The sequence below is a fragment of the Apodemus sylvaticus genome, chromosome 12 (genome assembly GCF_947179515.1).
Source record: "Apodemus sylvaticus chromosome 12, mApoSyl1.1, whole genome shotgun sequence".
NCBI classification, from domain to species: Eukaryota; Metazoa; Chordata; class Mammalia; order Rodentia; family Muridae; genus Apodemus; species Apodemus sylvaticus.
Genome location: NC_067483.1, coordinates 25,033,942 through 25,055,264, shown reverse-complemented (window position 1 = coordinate 25,055,264; position 21,323 = coordinate 25,033,942). Strand labels below are relative to the sequence as shown.

Sequence of the window (21,323 nt, the reverse complement as noted above, 5' to 3'; positions counted from 1 at the left end):
ATGAGAGTGAAGATTTACAACTCAAAGGGCCAGCAAATATCTTCAACAAAATTATGGAAGAAAACTTTCCCAACTTAAAGAGAGAGATGCCCATGAATATACAAGAAGCCTATAGAACTCCAAACAGACTAGACCAGAACAGAAATACCTCCTGTCACATAATAATCAAAACCCCAAATGTACTAAACAAAGAAAGAATATTAAAGGCAGTAAGAGAAAAAGGCCAAGTAACATATAAAGGAAGACCTATCAGAATCACAGCAGACTTCTCACCTGAGACTATGAAAGCTAGAAGATCCTGGGGAGATCTCATGCAGACTTTAAGAGAACACAAATGCCAGCCAAGACTACTATACCCAGCAAAACTCTCAATCACCATAGATGGAGAAACCAAGATATTCCATGATAAAACCAAATTTACACAATATCTTTCCACAAACCCAGCCCTACAAAGGATAATAGGTGGAAAACACCAATACAAGGAGGGAAACTACACCCTGGAAAAAGCAAGATAGTAACCTTCTTTCATCAAACCCAAAAGAAAATAACCACTCAAACATAAAAATAACATCAAAAATAACAGGAAGTAATAATCACTATTCCTTAATATATCTTAACATCAATAGACTCAATTCCCCAATAAAGACATAGACTAACAGATTGGATAAGCAAACAGGACCCTACACTTTGCTGCCTACAGGAAACACACCTCAGTGTCAAAGACAAACACTACCTCAGAGTAAAAGTCTGGAAAACAATTTTACAAGCAAATGGCCTCAGAAAACAAGCTGGAGTAGCCATTCTAATATCAGATAAAATTGACTTTCAACCTAAAGTCATCAAAAGAGTCACGGAAGGACACTACTTACTGGTCAAAGGAAAAATCCACTAAGAAGAACTCTCAATTCTGAACATCTATGTCCAAATGCAAGGGCAGCCTCATTCGTAAAAGAAACTTTACTAAAGCTCAAAGCACACATTGCACCTAAAACAATAATTGTGGGTGACTTCAATACTCCACTCTCCTCAATGGACTGATCAGGAAAACAGAAATTAAACAGGGACAGAATAAAACTAATTGAATCTTTGGACCAATTGGATTTAACATATATATATAACATTCCATCCTAAAGCAAAAGAATATACCTTTTTCTCAGCACCTCATGGTACCTTCTCCAAAATCAGCCATATAATTGGTCACAAGACAGACCTCAACAAATATAAGAAGATCGAACTAATCCCATGCCTCCTATCAGATCACTATGGAGTAAAAGTGGTCTTCAATAGCAACAAAAACAACAGAAAGCCCACATAAACATGGAAGCTGAACAATATTCTACTCAATGATACCTTGGTCAAGGAAGAAATAAAGAAATCAAAGACTTTTTAGAATTCAATGAAAATGAAGGCACAATATACCCAAATTTAAGGGACACAAGGTAGGCAGCGCTAAGAGAACAACTCATAGCCCTGAGTGCCTCCAAAAAGAAAATGGAGAGAGCTTACACTAGCAGCTTAACGACACACCTGAAAGCCCTGGAACAAAAAGAAACTATTTCACCCAGGAGGAGTAGAAGATGGGAAATCATCAAACTCAGGGCTGAAATCAATGAAGTAGAAACAAAGAGAACCATATAAAGAATCAACAAAATCAGGAGCTGGTTCTTTGGGAAAATTATCAAGATAAATAAACCCTTAGCCAGAATCAGAGGACACAGAGACAGTATACAAATTAACAAAATTAGAATGAAAAGGGATATATAACAACAGAAACTGAGGAAATTAAAAAAATCATCAGATCCTACTGTAAAAACTTATACTCAACACAACTGGAAGATCTTGAGGAAATGAACAATTTCCTAGACAGACACCAAATACCAAAATTAAATCAGAATTAAATATATCATCTAAACAGTCCCATAACCTCTAAAGAAATAGAAGTGGTCATTGAAAGTCTTCAAACCAAAAAAAGCACAGGACCAGATGGTTTTAGTGCAGAATTCTATAAGAACTTCAAAGAAGACCTAACACCAATACTCTTCAAACTATTCCACAAAATAGAAACAGAACAAACACTACCCAACTCATTCTATGAATTCAATGCAATCCCCATCAAAATCCCAACTCAGTTCTTCATAGAGTCAGAAAGAGCAATTCTCAAATTCATCTGGAATAGCAAAAAACCCAGGATAGCTAAAACTATTTTCTCTACAGTAAAAGAACTTCTGGGTGAATCAGTATCCCAGACCTCAAGCAATACTACAGAGAAATAGTGTTAAAATCTGCAAGGTATTGGTACAGTGACAGGCAGGTACATCAATGGAATAGGATTGAAACCCAGAAATGAACCCACATACCTATGGTCAATTAATCTTCGACAAAGGAGCTGAAAACATCCTGTGGAGAAAAGATAGCCTTTTCAACAAATGGTGCTGGTTCAACTGGAGGTCAGCATGCAGAAGAATGCAAATTGATCCATTCTTATCTCCTTGTACTAAGCTCATCTCCAAGTGGATCAAGGACCTCTGCATAAAACTAGACACACTGAAACTAATAGGAAAAAAAAAAAAACTGAGGAAGACCCTTGAGGACATGCGCACAGGGGAAAAGTTCCTGAACAGAACACCAATAGCTTATGCTCTAAGATAAAGAATTGACAAATGTGACCTCATAAAATTATAAAGTTTCTGTAAGGCAAAGGACACTATGAAAAGGACAAAATGGCAAACAACAAATTGGGAAAAGATCTTCACCAACCCTACATCCGACAGAGGGCTAATATCCAATATATACAAAGAACTCAAGTTAGACTCCAGAGAACCACATAACCCTATCAAAAATGGGGTACAGAGCTAAACAAAGAATTTTCACCAGAAGAACTTCCAATGGCTGAGAAGCACCTTAAGAAATGTTCAACATCATTAGTCATTAGAAAAATGCAAATAAAAAAACCCTGAGATTTCACCTCACACCAGTCAGAATGGCTAAGATTAAAAACTCAGGAGACAGCAGGTGTTGGGAAGAATATGGAGAAAGAGGAACACTCCTCCACTGCGGGTGGGAATGCAAGTTGGTAAAACCACTCTGGAAATCAATCTGGTCATTCCTCAGAAAACTGGGCATGACACTTCCAGAGGACCCAGCTATACCACTCCTAGGCATATACCCAGAGGATTCCGCACGTGCAATAAGGACACATGCTCCACTATGTTCATAGCAGCCTTATTAATAATAGCCAGAAGCTTGAAAGAACCCAGATGTCCCTCAATGGAGGAATGGATACAGAAAATGTGGTATATTTACACAATGGTATACTACTCAGCAATTAAAAACAATGAATTCATGAAATTCTTAGGCAAATGGTTGGAACTGGAAAATATCATCCTAAGTGAGGTAACTCATTCACTCAAGAACACACATGGAATGCAGTCACTGATAAATAGATATTAGCCCAGAAGCTCTGAATACCCAAGATACAACTCACATATCAAATCATTCCCAAGAAGAAGGAAGGAGAGGGCCCTGGTCCTGGAAGGGCTTGATGCAGCATTGTAGGGGATTACCAGGACAGAGGAGTGGGAGGGGGTGATTGGGGAACGGGGAAGAGGGAAGAGAGCTTATGGATCTTATGGGGAGGGGGGAACCGGGAAAGGGAAAATCATTTGGAATGTAAACAAAGAATATAGAAAATAATTTTTTAAAAATTTTTTAAAAAAGAAAGAAAAGAAAAAGGGTGAACTGTCTTTGTGACATCGCTTCTGGCCTTGGCTTGGGCCCCAGAATGCCTGGCAGACCTGTTAAACACTGGATTGTCCATAGTAGAGGTCATGTGCCTCCCTGGACCTGGCCTCCCAACCTGGGGAGCACATCGCTGGCTGTGGTCCCCATTCCAGGCAGGTCCTCTGTGACCTGAGGCATTCTCTTTAAGCTTCTTTGAAACGGCCTTATAGCACTAATGTGGTCTAACAAGTGCTCCATTTCCGTGACATGTTGCAGGTTAGGTCCCTCCCCGAGGGAAGCCAGGATAGGAACTCAAGGCGGACGTCCTGGAGGAACATAGCTTGCTGGTTCACGCTCAGCTGGCTTTCCTGTGGCCCGTGACCCCACCCGCAGGCCCCCCAAACAGGCTCACAGGCCGCTCTGATCTAGACAGTCCCTCCGTCGAGGCTCCCTTTGCAGGTGATTCCGAGGCTGTGTCAGGTTGACAGCTGAAATGAACAGGAATGGAGACACAAGTCCGTACCTAAGCTACTCCAGACCCCATATCGGCCGTGGGGAGGAGGCTCCACATCTCCCTGGGCTCCCGTAGCTGTGATACAAGCATGAAGAAGCGGAGGCAGGGAAGCGTGCCTACGCGTCTGAGGGGAGTGCATTCTCTCTACAGGGCACCTGGCAGACTGTGCTGAAGTGAGCTGAGTGCCCATAATGCACTTGAGGAAGAAGAAACAGTATGACAAAGAACATTTGGAAGGAAAAGGACTTAGGGGGTGGGGTTCTCCAGGCTGGCACCCCACACACTTAACGGTGTTTCCATCTCCAGGTCTCCAGTGATTGTGGGGCTCACCTCAGACACCCACCGCAGAAACCAAACCCGCATTCTTTTCTCCCACTTGCAAATGGGGTTGGGGGGATCAGTGCTGGGCAGAATCTCTTCATGACGACCAGAGAGCAGGAAGGGCCCAGGACATTTGCCTGCAACAAGGAGTTCCCTGATGCTGAGCTACGGAAAGGGACAAGGGCTAATGAGTTTGACTCTGTGTGCCTGAGTTATGTGTGTACACACGTATGCATGCTTTGTGTATATATGCTTGTGTGTGTATGCATAAGTATATATAGTGTATGCGTGACTATGTGTCCACACCTGTGCCAGCCTTGGGCTCCTGGTGTGAACCCTTGAGTTTAATCTTGCCCTAGCCTCAGGACCAGGTTACCAGGCATGGCTCATGTGGCTGTGGTTGTCCCTTCTAGGAGCAACTGGCGGATCTCAAGGAAGACCTGGACAGGGATGACTGTAAGCTGGAGGCTGAGGTGGTCATCTACGAGACCAACTGCCACTGGGCAGACTGCACCAAGGAATATGACACGCAGGAGCAGCTGGTGCATGTAAGCCTCTGTCCCCAGCTCCCACCTAGGGGTGCAGCTCCAACCAGAATGGACTTAGAGCCTTCCAATGCCTGTGCTTCAAAGGGGCTGAAGGGGGGGCCCACCCCTAGAAATGGGGGGTATGGTGACCAGGTGCCTTGGAAGCCCCTCACCCTATCCCAAACACATATGTAGTATACATGAAGATCCAAGAAAATACAGAAGTGTGAGAATAGGGGACGGAATAATGAACAACACACACACACACACACACACACACCATGGGAGGTACACAGCAAAACTGAGTGCTCTGAGCTGCAGTCCACATGCACATGAAGTTCATTCTAGAACTTGAATCTACATTTCCAGCCTCTTTGCAGCAAGCAAAGGCAGAGGTAGCACTCAGACCCGTGCGTTGCAGGTTCGAGCACCTAGGTTGGAGAAACGGGGACAATGCTTGGTCTGGGATTGGGCTCAAGGAAAAATACAGAGGTGACAATATAAAATGATGTGCTCTGTGGTTGGGAGGCCGCTCAGTGGGCAAAGTGTCCGGAAGGCCTGGCTTCGGTTCCTAAGAACCCTTCACAAAGGGGCCGGGCGTGGTGTCAGGTGTCTTTAGTCTGAGTACTGATAAGGAGGCCAAAAAAGACGCACACCAACAACCTAGCCTGCCTGGTGAGTTCCAGGCCGGTGAGAGTCTCTGCCTCAGGACCTAGGACAGAATCCCCTAGTTTATCCCTGCCTTGACCTGAGGAGGATGCTCTAGGGATATCTCTGTGGCCCTAGGGGATCACACCTGCCTGGCCCAGGAAAGGCAGGCTGCTCTACAAAGAGGACCTGCCTTTGCCTAGCACTGCCTCTCTGCTCTCTGGGAAGATGGATGGCGAGCCAGGCCCCCGTCCATTATTAACAATTTGTCGCTAAGTAAACCAATAAGAAAAAAATGAAAGGCGTCGTCGGGAAGCATTTTTCTCCTTTGAAAGGCTTTATGGATGGAAAGGGAGGCTGATAGGAGAAGATTTTTCTGGAAGTTCAAAGGGCTTCTGTCTTACAGGCTCCCAAGGTGGCGTCATCCATGCTTGGCCGTTGGGATGCTGCACAGGGCATTGGGCCAGTGGCCTCTCACCTCCTAGGACATGCCTGTTACTCAGCTCCTAGATAGCAGTGTAGATTGCAAATTGTCTGGGAGAGACTACAGCATACAAGTTTACGTTTTCCGGGCGTACCTTGTGAAAACACAGAGGCAGAAGTCAGGCAGTAGCTCTGTCGTGACCTCGCTCAGTGAGGCTGTTTAGCCCCAGGGTCAGTCTGGCAGGGAGTCGGAAGCTGAGTCGGGTTCTAGCTCCAGCCTCCCTCAAAAACAGAGCTGAGGAAGCTGTTTTCCACCCATAGGATATCTCCTCTAGACATCTGCGAAAGCAAGAGGATCAGTATGTCTGCTTCACTTCACACTTAGCCAGCACCTGGTGCTCGTACCTCAGGGACATCGCCATAATCACCGTGTCCCCATAGGTTAGGTCCCCCGAGGGCAGGAGACAGGAGACATCTGTGTGAGCAGGGGCTCCGCGCACGGGGTGGAGCCAGCTGAATAGAGAGTGAGCCCAGGGAAGTGACTCGCACCCACCTCTGCACCCTGCCCTGTCTTACTACGTCTTCCCGCCCTCCAGCACATCAACAACGAGCACATCCACGGGGAGAAGAAGGAGTTCGTGTGCCGCTGGCAGGCCTGCACGAGGGAGCAGAAGCCCTTCAAGGCCCAGTACATGCTGGTTGTCCACATGCGCAGGCACACGGGAGAGAAGCCGCACAAGTGCACGGTGAGCCTCCTGCCCCAGCGCAGACACTGGACAGAGCTGGGCCCTGCGACCCTTGACCCTTGACCCCTGACCCCTAGCCCTTCCTTACAGTCTCAGTGCTTTCTAACGAAGAGTGATATTTGTACACTTAAAAACATCTTAATTGCATTTATTTATTTACAGAGGAGGAGAAGGGAGTGAAACATGCCCAGAAGTCAGAGAGTAGCTTATCAGAATCCTTTCTCCTCCCATCATGTGAGACCTAGAGATGCATCCAGGCATCAGGGTTTGCAGCAAGCCCCTTGGTCCACAGAGCCGCCCCAGCCCCTATCTGTACATCTTCTTTGGGAATCAGTACTTGACATTTTATTGCTTGGTTTTAAGAATTCTTTTTGCAGCTGGGCAGTGGTGGCGCACGCCTGTAATCCCAGCACTCTGGGAGGCAGAGGCAGGCAGATTTCTGAGTTCAAGGCCAGCCTGGTCTACAGAGTGAGTTCCAGGACAGCCAGGGCTACACAGAGAAATCTTGTCTTGGAAATAAAAAAATTAAAAAAAATAAAAAGAATTCTTTTTATAACTAAGTTCCAGATCATTATCAATCACACGGTTTTTGCAAATAGTTTTTCAATGCTGTGTGTTGCCTTCATTTTCTTAATAAGTTCCTTTGAAGCACAAAAGCTTAATTTAGTGAAATCCAATGTTTAGCTGCCGTATCTAAGACATGATTGCCTAACCCATGGTCACGATGGCTTCACCGGCCCTCCTGCTTTGGGTCGTAGAAGAGTTTGGCCAAGCACAGCCCAGCTGGTGAGAGGGCTGCCCTGGTGTGTGTGTGTGTGTGTGTGTGAGAGAGAGAGAGAGAGAGAGAGAGAGAGAGAGAGAGAGAGGGAGAGAGAGAGAGAGAGAGAGAGCCCTGACGCTGAGTGTAGTGGTGCATGCTTTAACCCCAGCGCTTGGGACATGGAGGCGGGAGGGTCAGATGTTCAAGGCCATCCTTAGCTACACTGAGTTTGAGGCTAGCCTGGCCTCTATGAGATCTCAAACAAAACAAAACAGTGACTGGAGAGCTGGCTCGGCATTTCAGAGCCCACTGTTCTTCCTGAGGATCCGGGTTCAATTCCCGGCATCAACATGGTGGCTTCCAACCAGCTGTAACTCCAGGTTGGCTCTTTGGCTCTTTGAACAGCAGGCACACATGTAATGTGTAGACATACCTGCAAACAAAGCACCTGTACATACTAAATTGAAAAAAAAATCTTTCAAAACAAAAGACAGTTAAAAATAAGATAATAAGAGCTAGACTATGGAAAATCCGAACTATCATATGCTTTGGACAGGCGTATAAGATAGTCAAGAATTGGGCGGCTTATAAATGTGTGCTTTTGTTCATGTAAATATCACAAATGCATACGTACATGCGTGCTCCTGTATTTTCTGTATACAGTAAAGCTCTCCTACCAGGTCTTTGGTACGTCTGAGTTATAGTTTTAGACTGCTGCCCTTTCAGTATTTTCTAGAAGAGAGAGTAGCTGTCATTACTAAGACACGAGCTTTGGGGGCTCATTATCATGAGCCACAGGAGGGGGCAGGGAGGGAGATGCAGGGGCGCCCCTGGGTCCAGCTGCCTGCCGTGCGTCTGAGTGTCCTGTCTGACCAGCCCACCTTTTCTCAGTTCGAAGGCTGCTCAAAGGCCTACTCTCGCCTGGAGAACCTGAAGACACACCTGCGTTCCCACACAGGGGAGAAGCCATATGTGTGCGAACATGAAGGCTGCAACAAGGCCTTCTCCAATGCCTCGGACCGCGCCAAGCACCAGAACCGCACTCACTCCAACGAGGTAGGCAGGGCTGGGTTGTGCAGAAATGTGTAAATGTGTAAATGCATTGCCTTTGACTAGCGGATAACCGTGTTGTAGTTTCATTTCTATTGCTGTGGTAAAATACCCTGGCAAAAAGCAATTTGGAGAGAAAGGGACTCACTTCAACTTAGAATTCCAGGTTACGATCTATTGTGGGGAAGTCAGGTCGGCAACTCCAGGTAATCATAGTCTTTAAGAGCAAAATGAATGCACGCATGCTTGCTTGCTTGATTTCTTGTCCTAGGTTCCAGTTCTCTTTTCATACAGTTCACAGCCTCCTGCCTAGGGAATGCTCTGCCCACAGTGGGCTGGGTCCTCCGAGATCAATCAGCTTAATTAAGACAATACCCAATAAACATGTCCACAGGCCAGTCCAAAACAATCTCTCCCACATGATTCTAATAAGGTAGAGCTTAACCTCCACAAATCTTATGTAGGTGCCCCTCCCCCACCAGCCTCCCTCCTTACACAAGTTCTGCACGCCAGCCGGTCCCCCTCTATATACCACAGCCTCTCCCCCATGGTCCATAAAGTCACTTCAGCACACAGACACTCTCTGTACCTCAGTGTCCTCATGTCTGTAACAATCTACAGATGCCACCACAAGGTCCGCGGGGACTGAAATAAAAACAGAATGGCCATAACGCTGGATATAATGGGGCTTCCTTTTAATCCCAGTGCTGGGGAGGTGGAGACAGGTAGATCCCTGGGGTTTGCTGGCCAACCAGTCTAGCTTAGCATGATCCAGGACAACGAGAGACCCTTCTCAAAAGTCAAGGTGAATGACGCCGAAGAGAGCTCTGGTTTCAAGGTTCTGAGCATGTCCCGAGATTCCCTGGACAATACCCCACAGACATGCCCACAGGTCAGCCCAAAACAGACAGTCTCTCACTGAGACTCTCTGCCCACATGATTCTAAACAGATAAAGCTAGCCAGCACAAGCCACGTGCCAGGCGCCCCTCCCGCACCGGCTTCTCTGGCCGCTGAATGGTTTCTGCTGCAGATAAGGAAACCAACCCTCAGAGGAGACACAGCCTTGTGTGGTGTCGCAGGCCTGCTGGCCACTCTGACCCTGGGAAAGCATCCTAGGTGAGCCTTATAGAACAGCAGCAGAACCAGTGTCGTCAGTACGTGGCATATGTGGTAGGTGACTCCTGCGGCAGAGGAGAGTGTTGCCTGGGCTCCACCAGGCCATCAGCTGTCTGCCCAGAGCAAGGGGAGCCCCAGACAGGCCCAAGAGGGACTGAGCTCAAAGGGACTCCTAGTCCCTGATCAGCTATACAATTTCTGTGCTTCAGGCAGACCAAAGATGATAGAGCATTTCGTGTGTGAGCCAGTGCGCATGCGTGCATGTGTGCGTGTGTGAGCGAGTGCGCATGCGCGTGCGTGCGTGCGTGCGTGCGTGCGTGTGTGTGTGTGTGTGTGTGTGTGTGTTTGATGCATGTACCCAGCCAGAAGACGAAGGTCGGATCCCTTGGAACTGAAGTTAGAGATGGCCATGAGATACCATATAGGTACTTGGAATTGAACCCAGGTCCTCTGTAAGAACGATGATAAGTGCTCTAAACCATTGACCCATCTCTCCAGCCCTGGGAGAAAGAATATTTCTAACAGCTTCGATGCACTGTAGTACAAAAGAGACCTTGCTTCAGGGCATGTTAGAAATGAGAGGCATTCCCAGAGGACTCTGGGTGCCTTGGGGTCTCTTCAGACTGAAGCTATCCTTGGGGAGGAGCATGGCTCCTCCAGACATGAATATGTGCACTTATGTAGATAGATGATGTGGGGACAGGTGTGTATCTAGATGCACATGCATAGATATGGGAGTAAGGTATGTTACATATTTATATATGCATGGATTAAAAGATTGGCGTGTGTGTGTGTGTGTGTGTGTGTGTGTGTGAGAACACGGTGCATTTGTCAGTGCAGATGAAAGGTGTTCATGTGTATAAGTACTTTATGCTCATGTCAATATAGGAGCATGTATACATGTCTGGAGGTATTTACATGTGTGTTGTGCATTTGTGTGTGTGTGGTGGGGTGCATATATGTAGTGTATATGGGGCCGAGTGTGGGTTTGTAGGTATATCCATGTCTGTGTGGCTATGAACGAGGATGGTTTAAATGTGTATGTGCATATGTGTATGTATGTTATATGTATGTGGAGATATGTGCAGGGTTAGGTACATTAGGTGGTGGTTTGTGTCTGTAGATTTGTGCATGTACAACCCTAGGACAGAAACAAGATGTTCAGAGGCTCAGGTGCGCCCCAAGTGGCCAGGTGATGAAAAGTTTCCTTGGTCCTACCTGCTAAGGACTAAGAACTGCTAAGGACTACCTGCCAAGGTCTAAGAGACTGACAACCCTGCCTGGGTCCCTGGGAGCACGTGGGTTTTTCCCACACCTTTCTGATCCACATCACCAGCGTCTTCTGGCAGTTCTTTTGGCACTGTGCCCCCTCTGCATGCAAGGGCAGTATACAAGGCAGATGGGAAAGCCAGGCTCTTACGGACTTGACCTGGTGCCCTCAACCCACAGGCTGTGAATGTGTTAGAGCACTTACCAGGGCCGCCAAGGAACATGGCGTGGCTTCAGAACAGCTATCGCCCCATTCAGAGTTCGTCCTTGGGTCCCCACCCATAACCCAGGCCTGGCTTTCATCCTAGAAACCCTACATCTGCAAGATCCCAGGCTGCACCAAGAGGTACACAGACCCCAGCTCGCTCCGCAAGCATGTGAAGACCGTCCATGGGCCAGATGCCCACGTCACCAAGAAACAGCGTAATGATGTGCACGTCCGCGCTCCACTGCTCAAGGAGAATGGGGACAATGAGGCCAGCGCCGAGCCAGGTGGCCGGGGACCGGAGGAGAGTGGGGAGGCCAGTAGCACCAGCCACGCCGTGGAGGACTGCCTACACATCAAAGCCATCAAGACAGAGAGCTCCGGGGTAAGACAGAGCCGGGTGCCCAGCTGGCGGAGCTCGGTTGCACGAGGCCCAGAAGCCCAACCTCCTGCTGAGGGTCCTGCTAGAGCACCCACTTCCCAGAGCCGCAGCTCAGCTCTCCTCGTTTGTCACCCAGCACCCCCTCATCAATCCTGTCTCCTTTCCTTTGCCTTCTCTCGCCCAGCTCCTGCTGGGCAACTGAGGCTGGGGCTGGGAGACGCCCTTCCTCCAGGCCAGTCTGCACAGGGTGCGTTTGCCTCTCCTCCAGGACCCGGGTGCCACCGTGGGTCCCCAGCCCTCTGTCCCTGTCTGTGTCCTCCCCGCTCTAGCCTGTGCTCCTTCTGTTCTAACCACCTGTTCTTTGTCTCCGCCTCTTTTTCCCAACTGTACCTCCCCTAAGGATAGACGCTACTGAGGTGAGCAGAGGAACGGGGTAGGGGTGGGAGCGCCCAGGGAGAGAGGGTGGGCTGGGTGCTGTCCAGTGCTCCTGGCTGGGCAGAGGTTGAACTGGCTGTTGGAGAGCCAGGTACCGGGTGGCACCGTGGGAATAGGACAAGGCAGCAAGAATGAGACTGGCAGGAACGGGGAACAAGGGAGGGTAGGGGTGAGGTGTGGAGATCCAGGGAGAGCAGGGGTGTGTCGAGACTAGGTGGAGCAAAGAATAGTGAAGACTGGAGTTTCCTGCTCCTTGGGACTGTCTCCGTTGGGACTGTCTCTGTCCCTGTAGTTCTTTTGTGTCTTCCCAAGGAAGAGGCAGGGACAGGGAGATCATCCGACCCAGAGACGAGCCTCCATCTACTGCATGCAGAATTTGCTTCCCAGCCCAGATCTCAGACAGCACTGGGTGTTTTAGTGTTCTATGGCGTCCCTTGTTTCTATGCCTGCCCCACCCCAGCCCAGAGGGAGAGACAAGCAGTCTAGTTTCATTTCCGTTGCCATGACCAAGACCCTGAGAAAAAGCAGGGCGGGGCAAGTGTGAGGTGAGGACTTGAGCCACAGTTCCACACTCCTGCCCGCCATTTTGGAGGAAATCAAGGCAGGAACTCAGGCAGCCAGGCACATCACGTCCACAGTCCACAGCAGAGCGAATATGTGTGTCATTTATCTGCTGTGTCTCTCAGCTTCACTCAGCCCAGGACACACACAACCCGGTGCCACCCACACCGTGAGCAGGTCTCCCCACATTCAGTTAACAATTAAGACAACCTCCCACAGACATCCACACAGATTCCTTATTGCGACTCTCTTCCCAGGTGACTCTAGCTTGTATCAAGTTGATAAAGCCAACCAGCATGGCAGTTTGGAGTGGGCATGCACGCAGCGCCACACCCCAGAGCTCCCCGCTCCCCACACCTCACCCTACCCTGTGCAGTGGGAGGCAGCTGGCCAACGGGTCACCAGAGTTCTGTCACCCCCTCACTTCACTGCGGGCACGTCAGCAGTGCTGTGTTGAATACCTTCTCTCTGGCTGAACTTAGCCACCTTCTACATACAATATGACAAATGCTTGCACATTTGTCAGCACAAACGCTGCTCTGTGGAAGGCAGTCTGGGTCAGACTCATAGTTGGCGGAAAGGGCCACAGCTGGGCTTCATCGTCTTACACAGGCACACAAGGGACGGGTTGCAAGTGCGTCCTTAAAGTCGTCCCCTGATTCCTCATGGCCCTGCCCAAGTATGCAGAGCATGGGATGAATGTAGAGTGGTCTACAGGACCAGGTGACCTCTCACGCCCTCTGAGCCTGTGTCGTCTTCTCCCTCGTCCCTACAGCTGTGCCAGTCCAGCCCCGGAGCCCAGTCATCCTGCAGCAGCGAGCCCTCTCCCCTGGGCAATGCCCCCAACAATGACAGTGGCATGGACATGCCAGGGACAGGGCCCGGGAGTCTGGGAGACCTGACAGCACTGGATGACACGTCTCCAGGAGCGGACACCTCAGCCCTGGCTGCACCCTCCACCGGCGGCCTGCAGCTGCGCAAACACATGACCACCATGCATCGCTTTGAGCAGCTGAAAAGAGAAAAGCTCAAGTCACTGAAGGATTCCTGCTCATGGGCCGGCCCAGCTCCACACGTCCGCAACACCAAACTGCCTCCCCTCCCAGCGAATGGTGAGTGAGACCAGGTCGGGGAGAGCCTGGGCTGTTTCCTCCAGGCACCGTGCACAATCCAATTGGCTGCCCACCCTGGGCCAGATCAGATGCTTCCAAGTTCTTGGTGTCTTATTCAATCATAGAACTGAAGAAGCCCGCAAAAATAGCAAAACATTAAAGTTTTGTTCAGAATTGAACGCAGCATGAGTACACGCCACCTTACAAGTTCAAAAGTTCCTGGGTCTTGCCCTGGGCTTCCTCTGGGAAGTCTAGGAAGGGGAGGGGCTTGTTGCTAGGGGCAAGATGTGGATGATCCTTTGTGTTTGATTGACAGGCTTAGGTTAGGTTCTTTAGGCAAGCCCTAATTTTAACCATATGCACGCCAAATCATATACAAGTATAACACGATAAATGGGGGAAATTTCATTCGAAATTTCATTCAAACTTTTCATTCGAAAGTTCATTCTAAGTTTTCGTTACTGCACGTGCACTCTGAACAAGTTCAAGCTGGATCAAGCTGGTTCCTTGGTTGTAGGCTGAATGTCTGGCCTCTAAAGGCTCCTAAAGGTTGGTAGGGAACTAGAGATCAAAGTGACCGGGCTCTTTGGTTTGGAGAGGGGCATAGATGAAGCTCATCTCAGGGCAAGCTGCCCACATGGAGGTCCTCTGCTGGCAGAGGGATGTGGCTGTGCAACCCAAGGGAGGCCTGATCACTCGGCCTTCCACGCTCTGCCTGCTTCAGCCCTACCTTGTGCAGCATGGAAAGGAAACAGGCTCAGAGAGGTGAAGGCACCCCAACCAAACCCCAGCAGCAAGTGAGACTCCGCTCAGCTCCGTGCAGCCCCAGTGTGCATGCCGTCTTATCTTCGTGCAGTGAGGTGCTGTCCGCCCGCCTCTACGCGTAGGCGGTGGCTCCCTCCTTACCTAGCCATTCAGCATTTAGGGCTTCAAGGCAAAGGCTCACGGAGAGGAGGGCAGTATGCTTGCCATCCCCAAAGACCCAGGGTCAGAGTCACATGCAGAGCAAGCCCCAAAGCACCACAGGGTTGGAGTACTGATGTACTGAGGAGGTACCTCCCATGGGGAACAAGCAGGGGAGCCTTCTCAGAGGAGGTGGCCTTGTGCTCAGCAGGTTCTTTTATCTCCAAGAGCATCTCTGGAGTGCCCCTGGGCGCATAGATCCCAGGCCGCCCCCCCTATGGTGGTATACATTGGCATGCCACCAGCCCCACTGTTAGAAGGATTTCTGCTGCAATCTGTGAACATTGCACGGCTGGGATCTCTCGGACTTGCAGACAGCTGCCTGCACTCAGGTCGGAACTGTTAGGGAACGTGACCACTACTCACCCATCTCAGCCCTGAAGTGCTGCGAGAGGCCTTCACCGGCCTCTGCCATGTTGGGCTCACTTCTCCTCTGCATACAGATCATGTGCTAGCCCCGTATGCCCACAGCCCTAAGTTTAAGGCTCAGCACCAAATCAACAGCGCATGGTGGTGCGCACACAGAACTCCAGCACTCAAAAGGTACAGGCAGGCAGGGTGGTGGTGGGGCACGCCTGTAATCCCAGCACTCAGGGAGGTAGAGGCAGGTGGATTTCTGAGGTTGAGGCCAACCTGGTCTACAGAGTGAGTTCCAGGACAGCCAGGGCTGTACAGAGAAACCCTGTCTCAAAAAACCAAAAAAAACCTAAAAGAAAAAAAAATGTAGAGGCCGGAGGATCAGGAGTTCAAGGTCATCTTTGGTTACAGGCCAGCTTAGGATACCTAAGACCTTGGGTCTTCAAGCCAGGGCCCTCCTGAGCCCTGTTGTCAGTAACCCCATAGGTTCAGATGAAATTTATATGTAGCTAAAAAAGAACTGGGGCAGTTTCTCTGTGCTGTCATGGCTGTTTTAGTACTCACTCTGTAGGCTAGCCTGGGCTCAAACTCAGAGATCTGCCTGCCTCTGCCTCCCCAGCGCTGGGGTCCTGTGTGCCACCTCACCTGTTTCCATCTTCCCTTCTTATACCCAGAACTCTTCTACCATCGAGTGCCTGCTGTGTACCTGGGCTGGTGATAGGGCTCCAGGATCAGTCTGGTCAGGGGGATGATGGGTAGGGGAACTGGTTACTAGTTCTACTGCCTCTACTAGACAAGATGTAGGTGATCCAGTGGTTTTGGGAAACAGCCCAGGGCGGCTGTGTCCTGCCGAGCACGGCCCTTGGCAGCTTGTGACCCCTCTGTCTTTCCCTAGGTTCTGTCCTGGAAAATTTCAACAATACTGGGGGCGGTGGACCGGCGGGTCTGCTGCCCAACCAGCGGCTACCAGAGCTGACCGAAGTGACGATGCTGAGCCAGTTGCAGGAACGAAGAGACAGCTCCGCCAGCACCATGAGCTCCGCCTACACTGTGAGCCGCCGCTCCTCTGGAATCTCCCCATACTTCTCCAGCCGTCGCTCCAGCGAGGCTTCGCCTCTTGGTGGCGTACGCCCGCACAACGCCAGCTCTGCGGACTCCTACGACCCCATCTCCACAGATGCCTCTCGGCGCTCCAGTGAGGCCAGCCAGTGCAGTGGCGGTGGCCCGGGGCTGCTCAACCTCACGCCTGCGCAGCAGTACAACCTGCGTGCCAAGTACGCAGCCGCCACAGGTGGCCCGCCACCCACGCCGCTGCCTGGCCTCGATCGTGTGAGCCTCCGGACCCGCCTGGCTTTACTGGATGCTCCTGAGCGGGCCCTGCCTGGCGCCTGCCCACATCCGCTGGGGCCACGGCGTGGCAGCGATGGGCCTACCTATAGCCATGGTCATGGCCATGGCTACCTAGGTGCGGCTCCTGCCTTCCCACACGAGGGGCCAAACAGCAGCACGCGGCGGGCCAGCGACCCAGTGCGGCGCCCCGACCCCCTTATTCTGCCTCGAGTGCAACGTTTCCACAGTACCCACAACATGAATCCGGGTTCACTGCCACCCTGCACTGATCGGCGTGGCCTGCATGTACAGAGCCACCCCGGTGTAGACGGCAGCCTGACCCGCAACGCCTACTCTCCCAGACCCCCTAGCATCAATGAGAACGTAGTGATGGAGGCCATGGCTGCTGGGGTCGATGGTACAGGGCTAGAGTCCGACCTGGGGCTGGTGGAGGATGAGCTGGTGCTGCCGGATGATGTGGTACAGTACATCAAGGCTCACACCGGTGCTGCCTTGGATGATAGCACTCGGCAGGTGTATCCCACAGAAGGTACGGGCTTCCCTGAGAGCTCGAAACTGCCCAGTCCCGGGCTACAAGGCCACCGCAGGCTAGCAGCTGCCGACTCCAACATGGGCCCTTCTGCTCCCGGACTGGGGGGCTGTCAGCTGAGCTACAGCCCCTCCTCCAACCTCAACAAGAACAACATGCCCGTGCAGTGGAATGAGGTGAGTTCTGGCACCGTGGATGCCCTACCTACCCAGGCGAAGCCACCTCCTTTCCCTCACAGCAACCTGGCTGTGGTTCAGCAGAAGCCAACCTTCGGCCAGTACCCAGGATATAGCCCACAAGCCCTGCAGAGCAGCTCCGGAGGCCTAGACAGCACCCAACCACACCTACAGCTTCGGGGAGCCCCCTCTGCATCAAGAGGGGGCTACACACAGCAGGTTCGACAGCCGGTCGCAGGTGGTCAGTGCCAGGGTATGGCGGCAGCCATGAGCCCTCAGGCCAACTACAGCCAAGCCCACCCCCAGCCGAGCCCAAACGTCAGCGGATCTCTAAACCAGTTTCCCCCCTCTTGCAGCAATATGGTAGCCAAGCCCAGCCACCTGGGACTCCCTCAGCAAATGGAAGTTGTCCCCAATGCCACTGTCATGAGTGGCCATCAACGGGAGCTTGAGATTCCCAATTCATCCCTGGCTGTGGTGTCACAACATCACCCAGCCCTGAGCTATCCCCAGCAGGACAGCTACCAACAGAGCTCCAACCTTCTGTCGCCCCATCAGCCTAGTTTCATGGAGTCCCAGCAGAACACGGGCTTTGGTCTCATGCAACCTCGGCCACCCCCAGAACCCAACACAGCCAGCCGGCACCGTGGAATACGTTCTGGGCAACAGCAGTTGTATGCCAGGACCGCTGGCCAAGCCATGGTCACATCAGCCAACCAAGAGACAGCAGAAGCTATGCCCAAGGGAACAGCGGGGACCATAGTGTCCCTACCTCCTCAGTCATCTCAGGACACAGGGCAGTCACAGGATCAGAACACGCTATACTACTATGGCCAGATCCACATGTATGAACAGAACGGAGGCTGCCCGGCCATGCAGCCCCAGCCGCCACAGCCACGACCTTGCTCAGACAGTATCCAGCCCGAGCCTCTGCCTTCGCCAGGAGTCAACCAGGTGTCCAGCACGGTGGACTCCCAGCTCCTGGAGCCCCCCCAGATTGACTTTGACGCCATCATGGACGACGGCGATCACTCTAGTTTGTTTTCTGGTGCACTGAGCCCAACCCTTCTCCACAATCTCTCCCAGAGTTCCTCTCGCCTCACCACACCCCGGAATCCCTTAACACTGCCCTCCATCCCTGCGGGCATCAGCAACATGGCAGTGGGGGACATGAGTTCCATGCTCACCAGCCTGGCTGAGGAGAACAAGTTTTTAAATATGATGACCTAGAGGTCCCGCCTCCCAGCACGGTAGACCTGAGCAACATTAGCCTCTCGGAATATGAGGGTCTAATGTGTTTCCATTGCCCAAAGTGTTAATTAGGCCAGAGAGGGGCTGGGCAAGGGCCAACTCCAAAAGACAGCTCTGGGCCACGCCCATGGGTCTCTTGCAAATATTTTAAGAAAAGATTAAGGGGCATCCTTTCTGGTGTCTGGCCTATTTGGGGGGACACTCAAAGTCTTATTCAGAGAGAACTCGTTTACATGATGCTTGCCAGCCTCCGGTGTTTATGAGATTACTAGGTCTGGCTTCTTTGCCTCTGTCATTCAGCTAATGAGAGAGTACTTTGGCCAAAGGCTTTCTAAGTACATGCCCAACGAGAGGAGGGGAGCCACTGTGGGTTTGAATCTGAGACCGTGCTGGATACTCTCCGCTCTGAGAAGATGAGTTCGCCATCCCACCACCTGCAAGGAAAAGGGATTGCTGCTTCCCCTGGATTCTTCCACGAAGCTCGCCAGGATTGCTCACCACAGAGGAGAAAGGTGCATCCCCTGGGATATCAGAGTCTCCTCAGTGACGGATAGCATCTCCATTTCCTTAGGTCGAGTGGGACCAGCAGATTTCCTGAATGGAGAAGAATTGATAAAACATGTATTTCACTATGGGGGAGGGGGCTCTCCTGGCCTGTTTACAGTGTTCTAAAGTGTACAGTGAAGCCCCTCCTGGGAAGAAGACTTGTGTCTGCATACCTTGGGTTGCTGTGGGCTAGGAATGGACAAGGCCTCAAGGTGAAAGAGGCCTTCCCCAGGAAAAGGAAGTCACATGTTTACCCGCTCCGACTTCTCCAGTGCACTATCTGACCACTCTCCTGTGGGAGATTCTAGGGCTCCTCCACACCGTGCTGGTGACCAGAAGTCAGCCCTGAACCGCCACCTGCAGCCTCCGTATTTCCGGCCCCCTGACTTCTCCCCGCCTCTCCGGGTTATTTGGCATGGACCAGTGAAGACATGCATTGTGTTTGTGGAGGAGCAGAAGGTTGAAGGGATTCATTCTTGGGCTTCGAGGAATTGTTAACTGAATTTGCTTGTTCAGTATGGTCTGGCTCCAGATAAGAAATGGCATGTGGAAACTGACTCAGAGTCAGTCCAGAGCGCACTGCAGGGTGAACCCATGCCTCCACCGTCATACATGTGCACATCCCAAACCTGTCCCTTTGAGTTAATAGAAACTTTGCCAAACCAAACCTCACCCCTCAGAGCTTCCTTTTGACCATGACCTTGGCCGCGGTGAGGAACTTCTTAACAGAGTCTGGACCCTCTGTGTCCTAGGGCAGCAGACTTCTCTGTTTACAATCCAGAGACAGGACCGACTCTGAGTGACAGCTCTGGGCCGCGCCCCCGGGTCTGTCCCGGTATGGGCTCTTTGCCTGACACAGACCCTGGCTTCCCATTCTCTGTCTGTATTTTGTGTAGACATCGTCATGCCTGAACAGACTGTGGGGGAATCCAAATTTGGTCCAGCCAAATTTATATTGCCAAACATTTTTAACTTTTTCTACATGCTATAAATTGAGATGACATGCTCAACTTGTAAATAAGTCTTTTTTGTACATTAAAAATAATTTTTTCATAATTTATCTTGTCGATCTGCTTTTCCCTTGACAGTAGTTAATGAGAATCCAGGCAGTAAATTTGGTGCATTTGAACAAAAATTAGGCTGTATTTTTGTCATAACAGTGTCAAAACTGACTACCCCAACTTAACCCAGACAGGCTTAATTCAAAATCATTTACTGGCTGTTCGCTTTCTGTCACTTTGGGGCGGGGCCAGACAGGTCTTAATAGTTTGCCAAGACAGAGTGCACTCAGCACATCTGAGTCATGTAGCTGAAGTCTCAGTACGCCAGATCTCAATGCAGACCGAGGCAGGCTGTGGTGTCTGTGGTGGTACCCGTTTTGAGTTGGGGGTGTTTTGATTACTTCCTCATGCTGTGGTCAAATAGCAGATCAAAGCAACTTAATCGGGGAGGGTTTACTTTGGGTCAAAGTTCAAGGATGCAGTCAGTCTGTCCTTGTAGGGATGTCTGACAGCGGAGAGTAAGGTGCTTGCCACATGGCGTCCACAGTCAGGAAGCGGAAGGTCAGCTCTGTGTCTTTCATTCAGCCCAGGACCCCAGCTAGTGCAATGGCTGACCTGTAGCTAGCCCAGGGTTAAGGTAGGTCTTCCCAGCACGGTTTGCCCAGTCTAGATAATCCTTTACTGACTTGCCCACAGGCTTGTTCCTGATGATCCCAGAACCTTGAAATTAATCACCTAAGAGAGTGAAGGGTGGGAAAGGGGGCAGACCACCAAAGTTGGTAAAAGAGATTGTCAGGCAGGCAAGGGAGACCCCAGATGCATAGCCTTGGGTGAGGGAGGGGCCAGGGGAGATGAGCTGTGACCAGAACCCTGAGCCTTGGAGTGTCTCCTGGCAGGTACCCCGGGAGAAGCCTGGAGCAGCTCCAGCAGATGCACAGAGAGAACCCAGGAGCGCCTCCTGGCAGATAGACAAAGAGAACCCTGGATCCATCTGCAAATTGACAGTCAGCCCTGGGCAGTGGTTGGGCAACTTGAGCCTCAGAAGGAGGAAATACAGCTTGGTTGGTTCAAATCCTCAGAACCCACATAAAAGCCAAACACAGTAGTAGCATACCTATGGGGAGATGGGATCGAAAACCAGAATTCCCCAGAAGTTAGTGGTCCAGCGAGCCTGGCCTACGAAGCGGAAAAGAAATCCAGAGACCCCTTCTCAAGGTAGAGGGTAAGGCCCAACACACAAGGTTGCCCTCTGACCTGAACATCTACACTAGCAGTGTGCATGCCTACACACACACACACACACACACACACACACACATGGGTGAGGGGAGAGTGCAAGTGCACACAGATTAAAGACAAG

At 50.8% G+C, this 21,323-nt stretch overlaps 1 protein-coding gene across 1 annotated transcript in view; it reads left to right on the top strand.

Moving 5' to 3' along the window:
* Window positions 1–20,018, top strand: part of Gli2 (GLI family zinc finger 2) — a 227,026-nt gene extending 207,008 nt beyond the window's left edge. The window contains exons 9-14 of the mRNA XM_052200812.1: window positions 4,969–5,103; window positions 6,750–6,899; window positions 8,551–8,715; window positions 11,404–11,685; window positions 13,454–13,790; window positions 16,006–20,018. Coding sequence (XP_052056772.1) covers window positions 4,969–5,103; window positions 6,750–6,899; window positions 8,551–8,715; window positions 11,404–11,685; window positions 13,454–13,790; window positions 16,006–18,395 — 3,459 coding nt within the window. The 3' untranslated portion in view covers window positions 18,396–20,018. The remainder of the gene's footprint in view (window positions 1–4,968; window positions 5,104–6,749; window positions 6,900–8,550; window positions 8,716–11,403; window positions 11,686–13,453; window positions 13,791–16,005) is intronic.
* The last annotated feature ends 1,305 nt before the right edge of the window (window positions 20,019–21,323 follow it).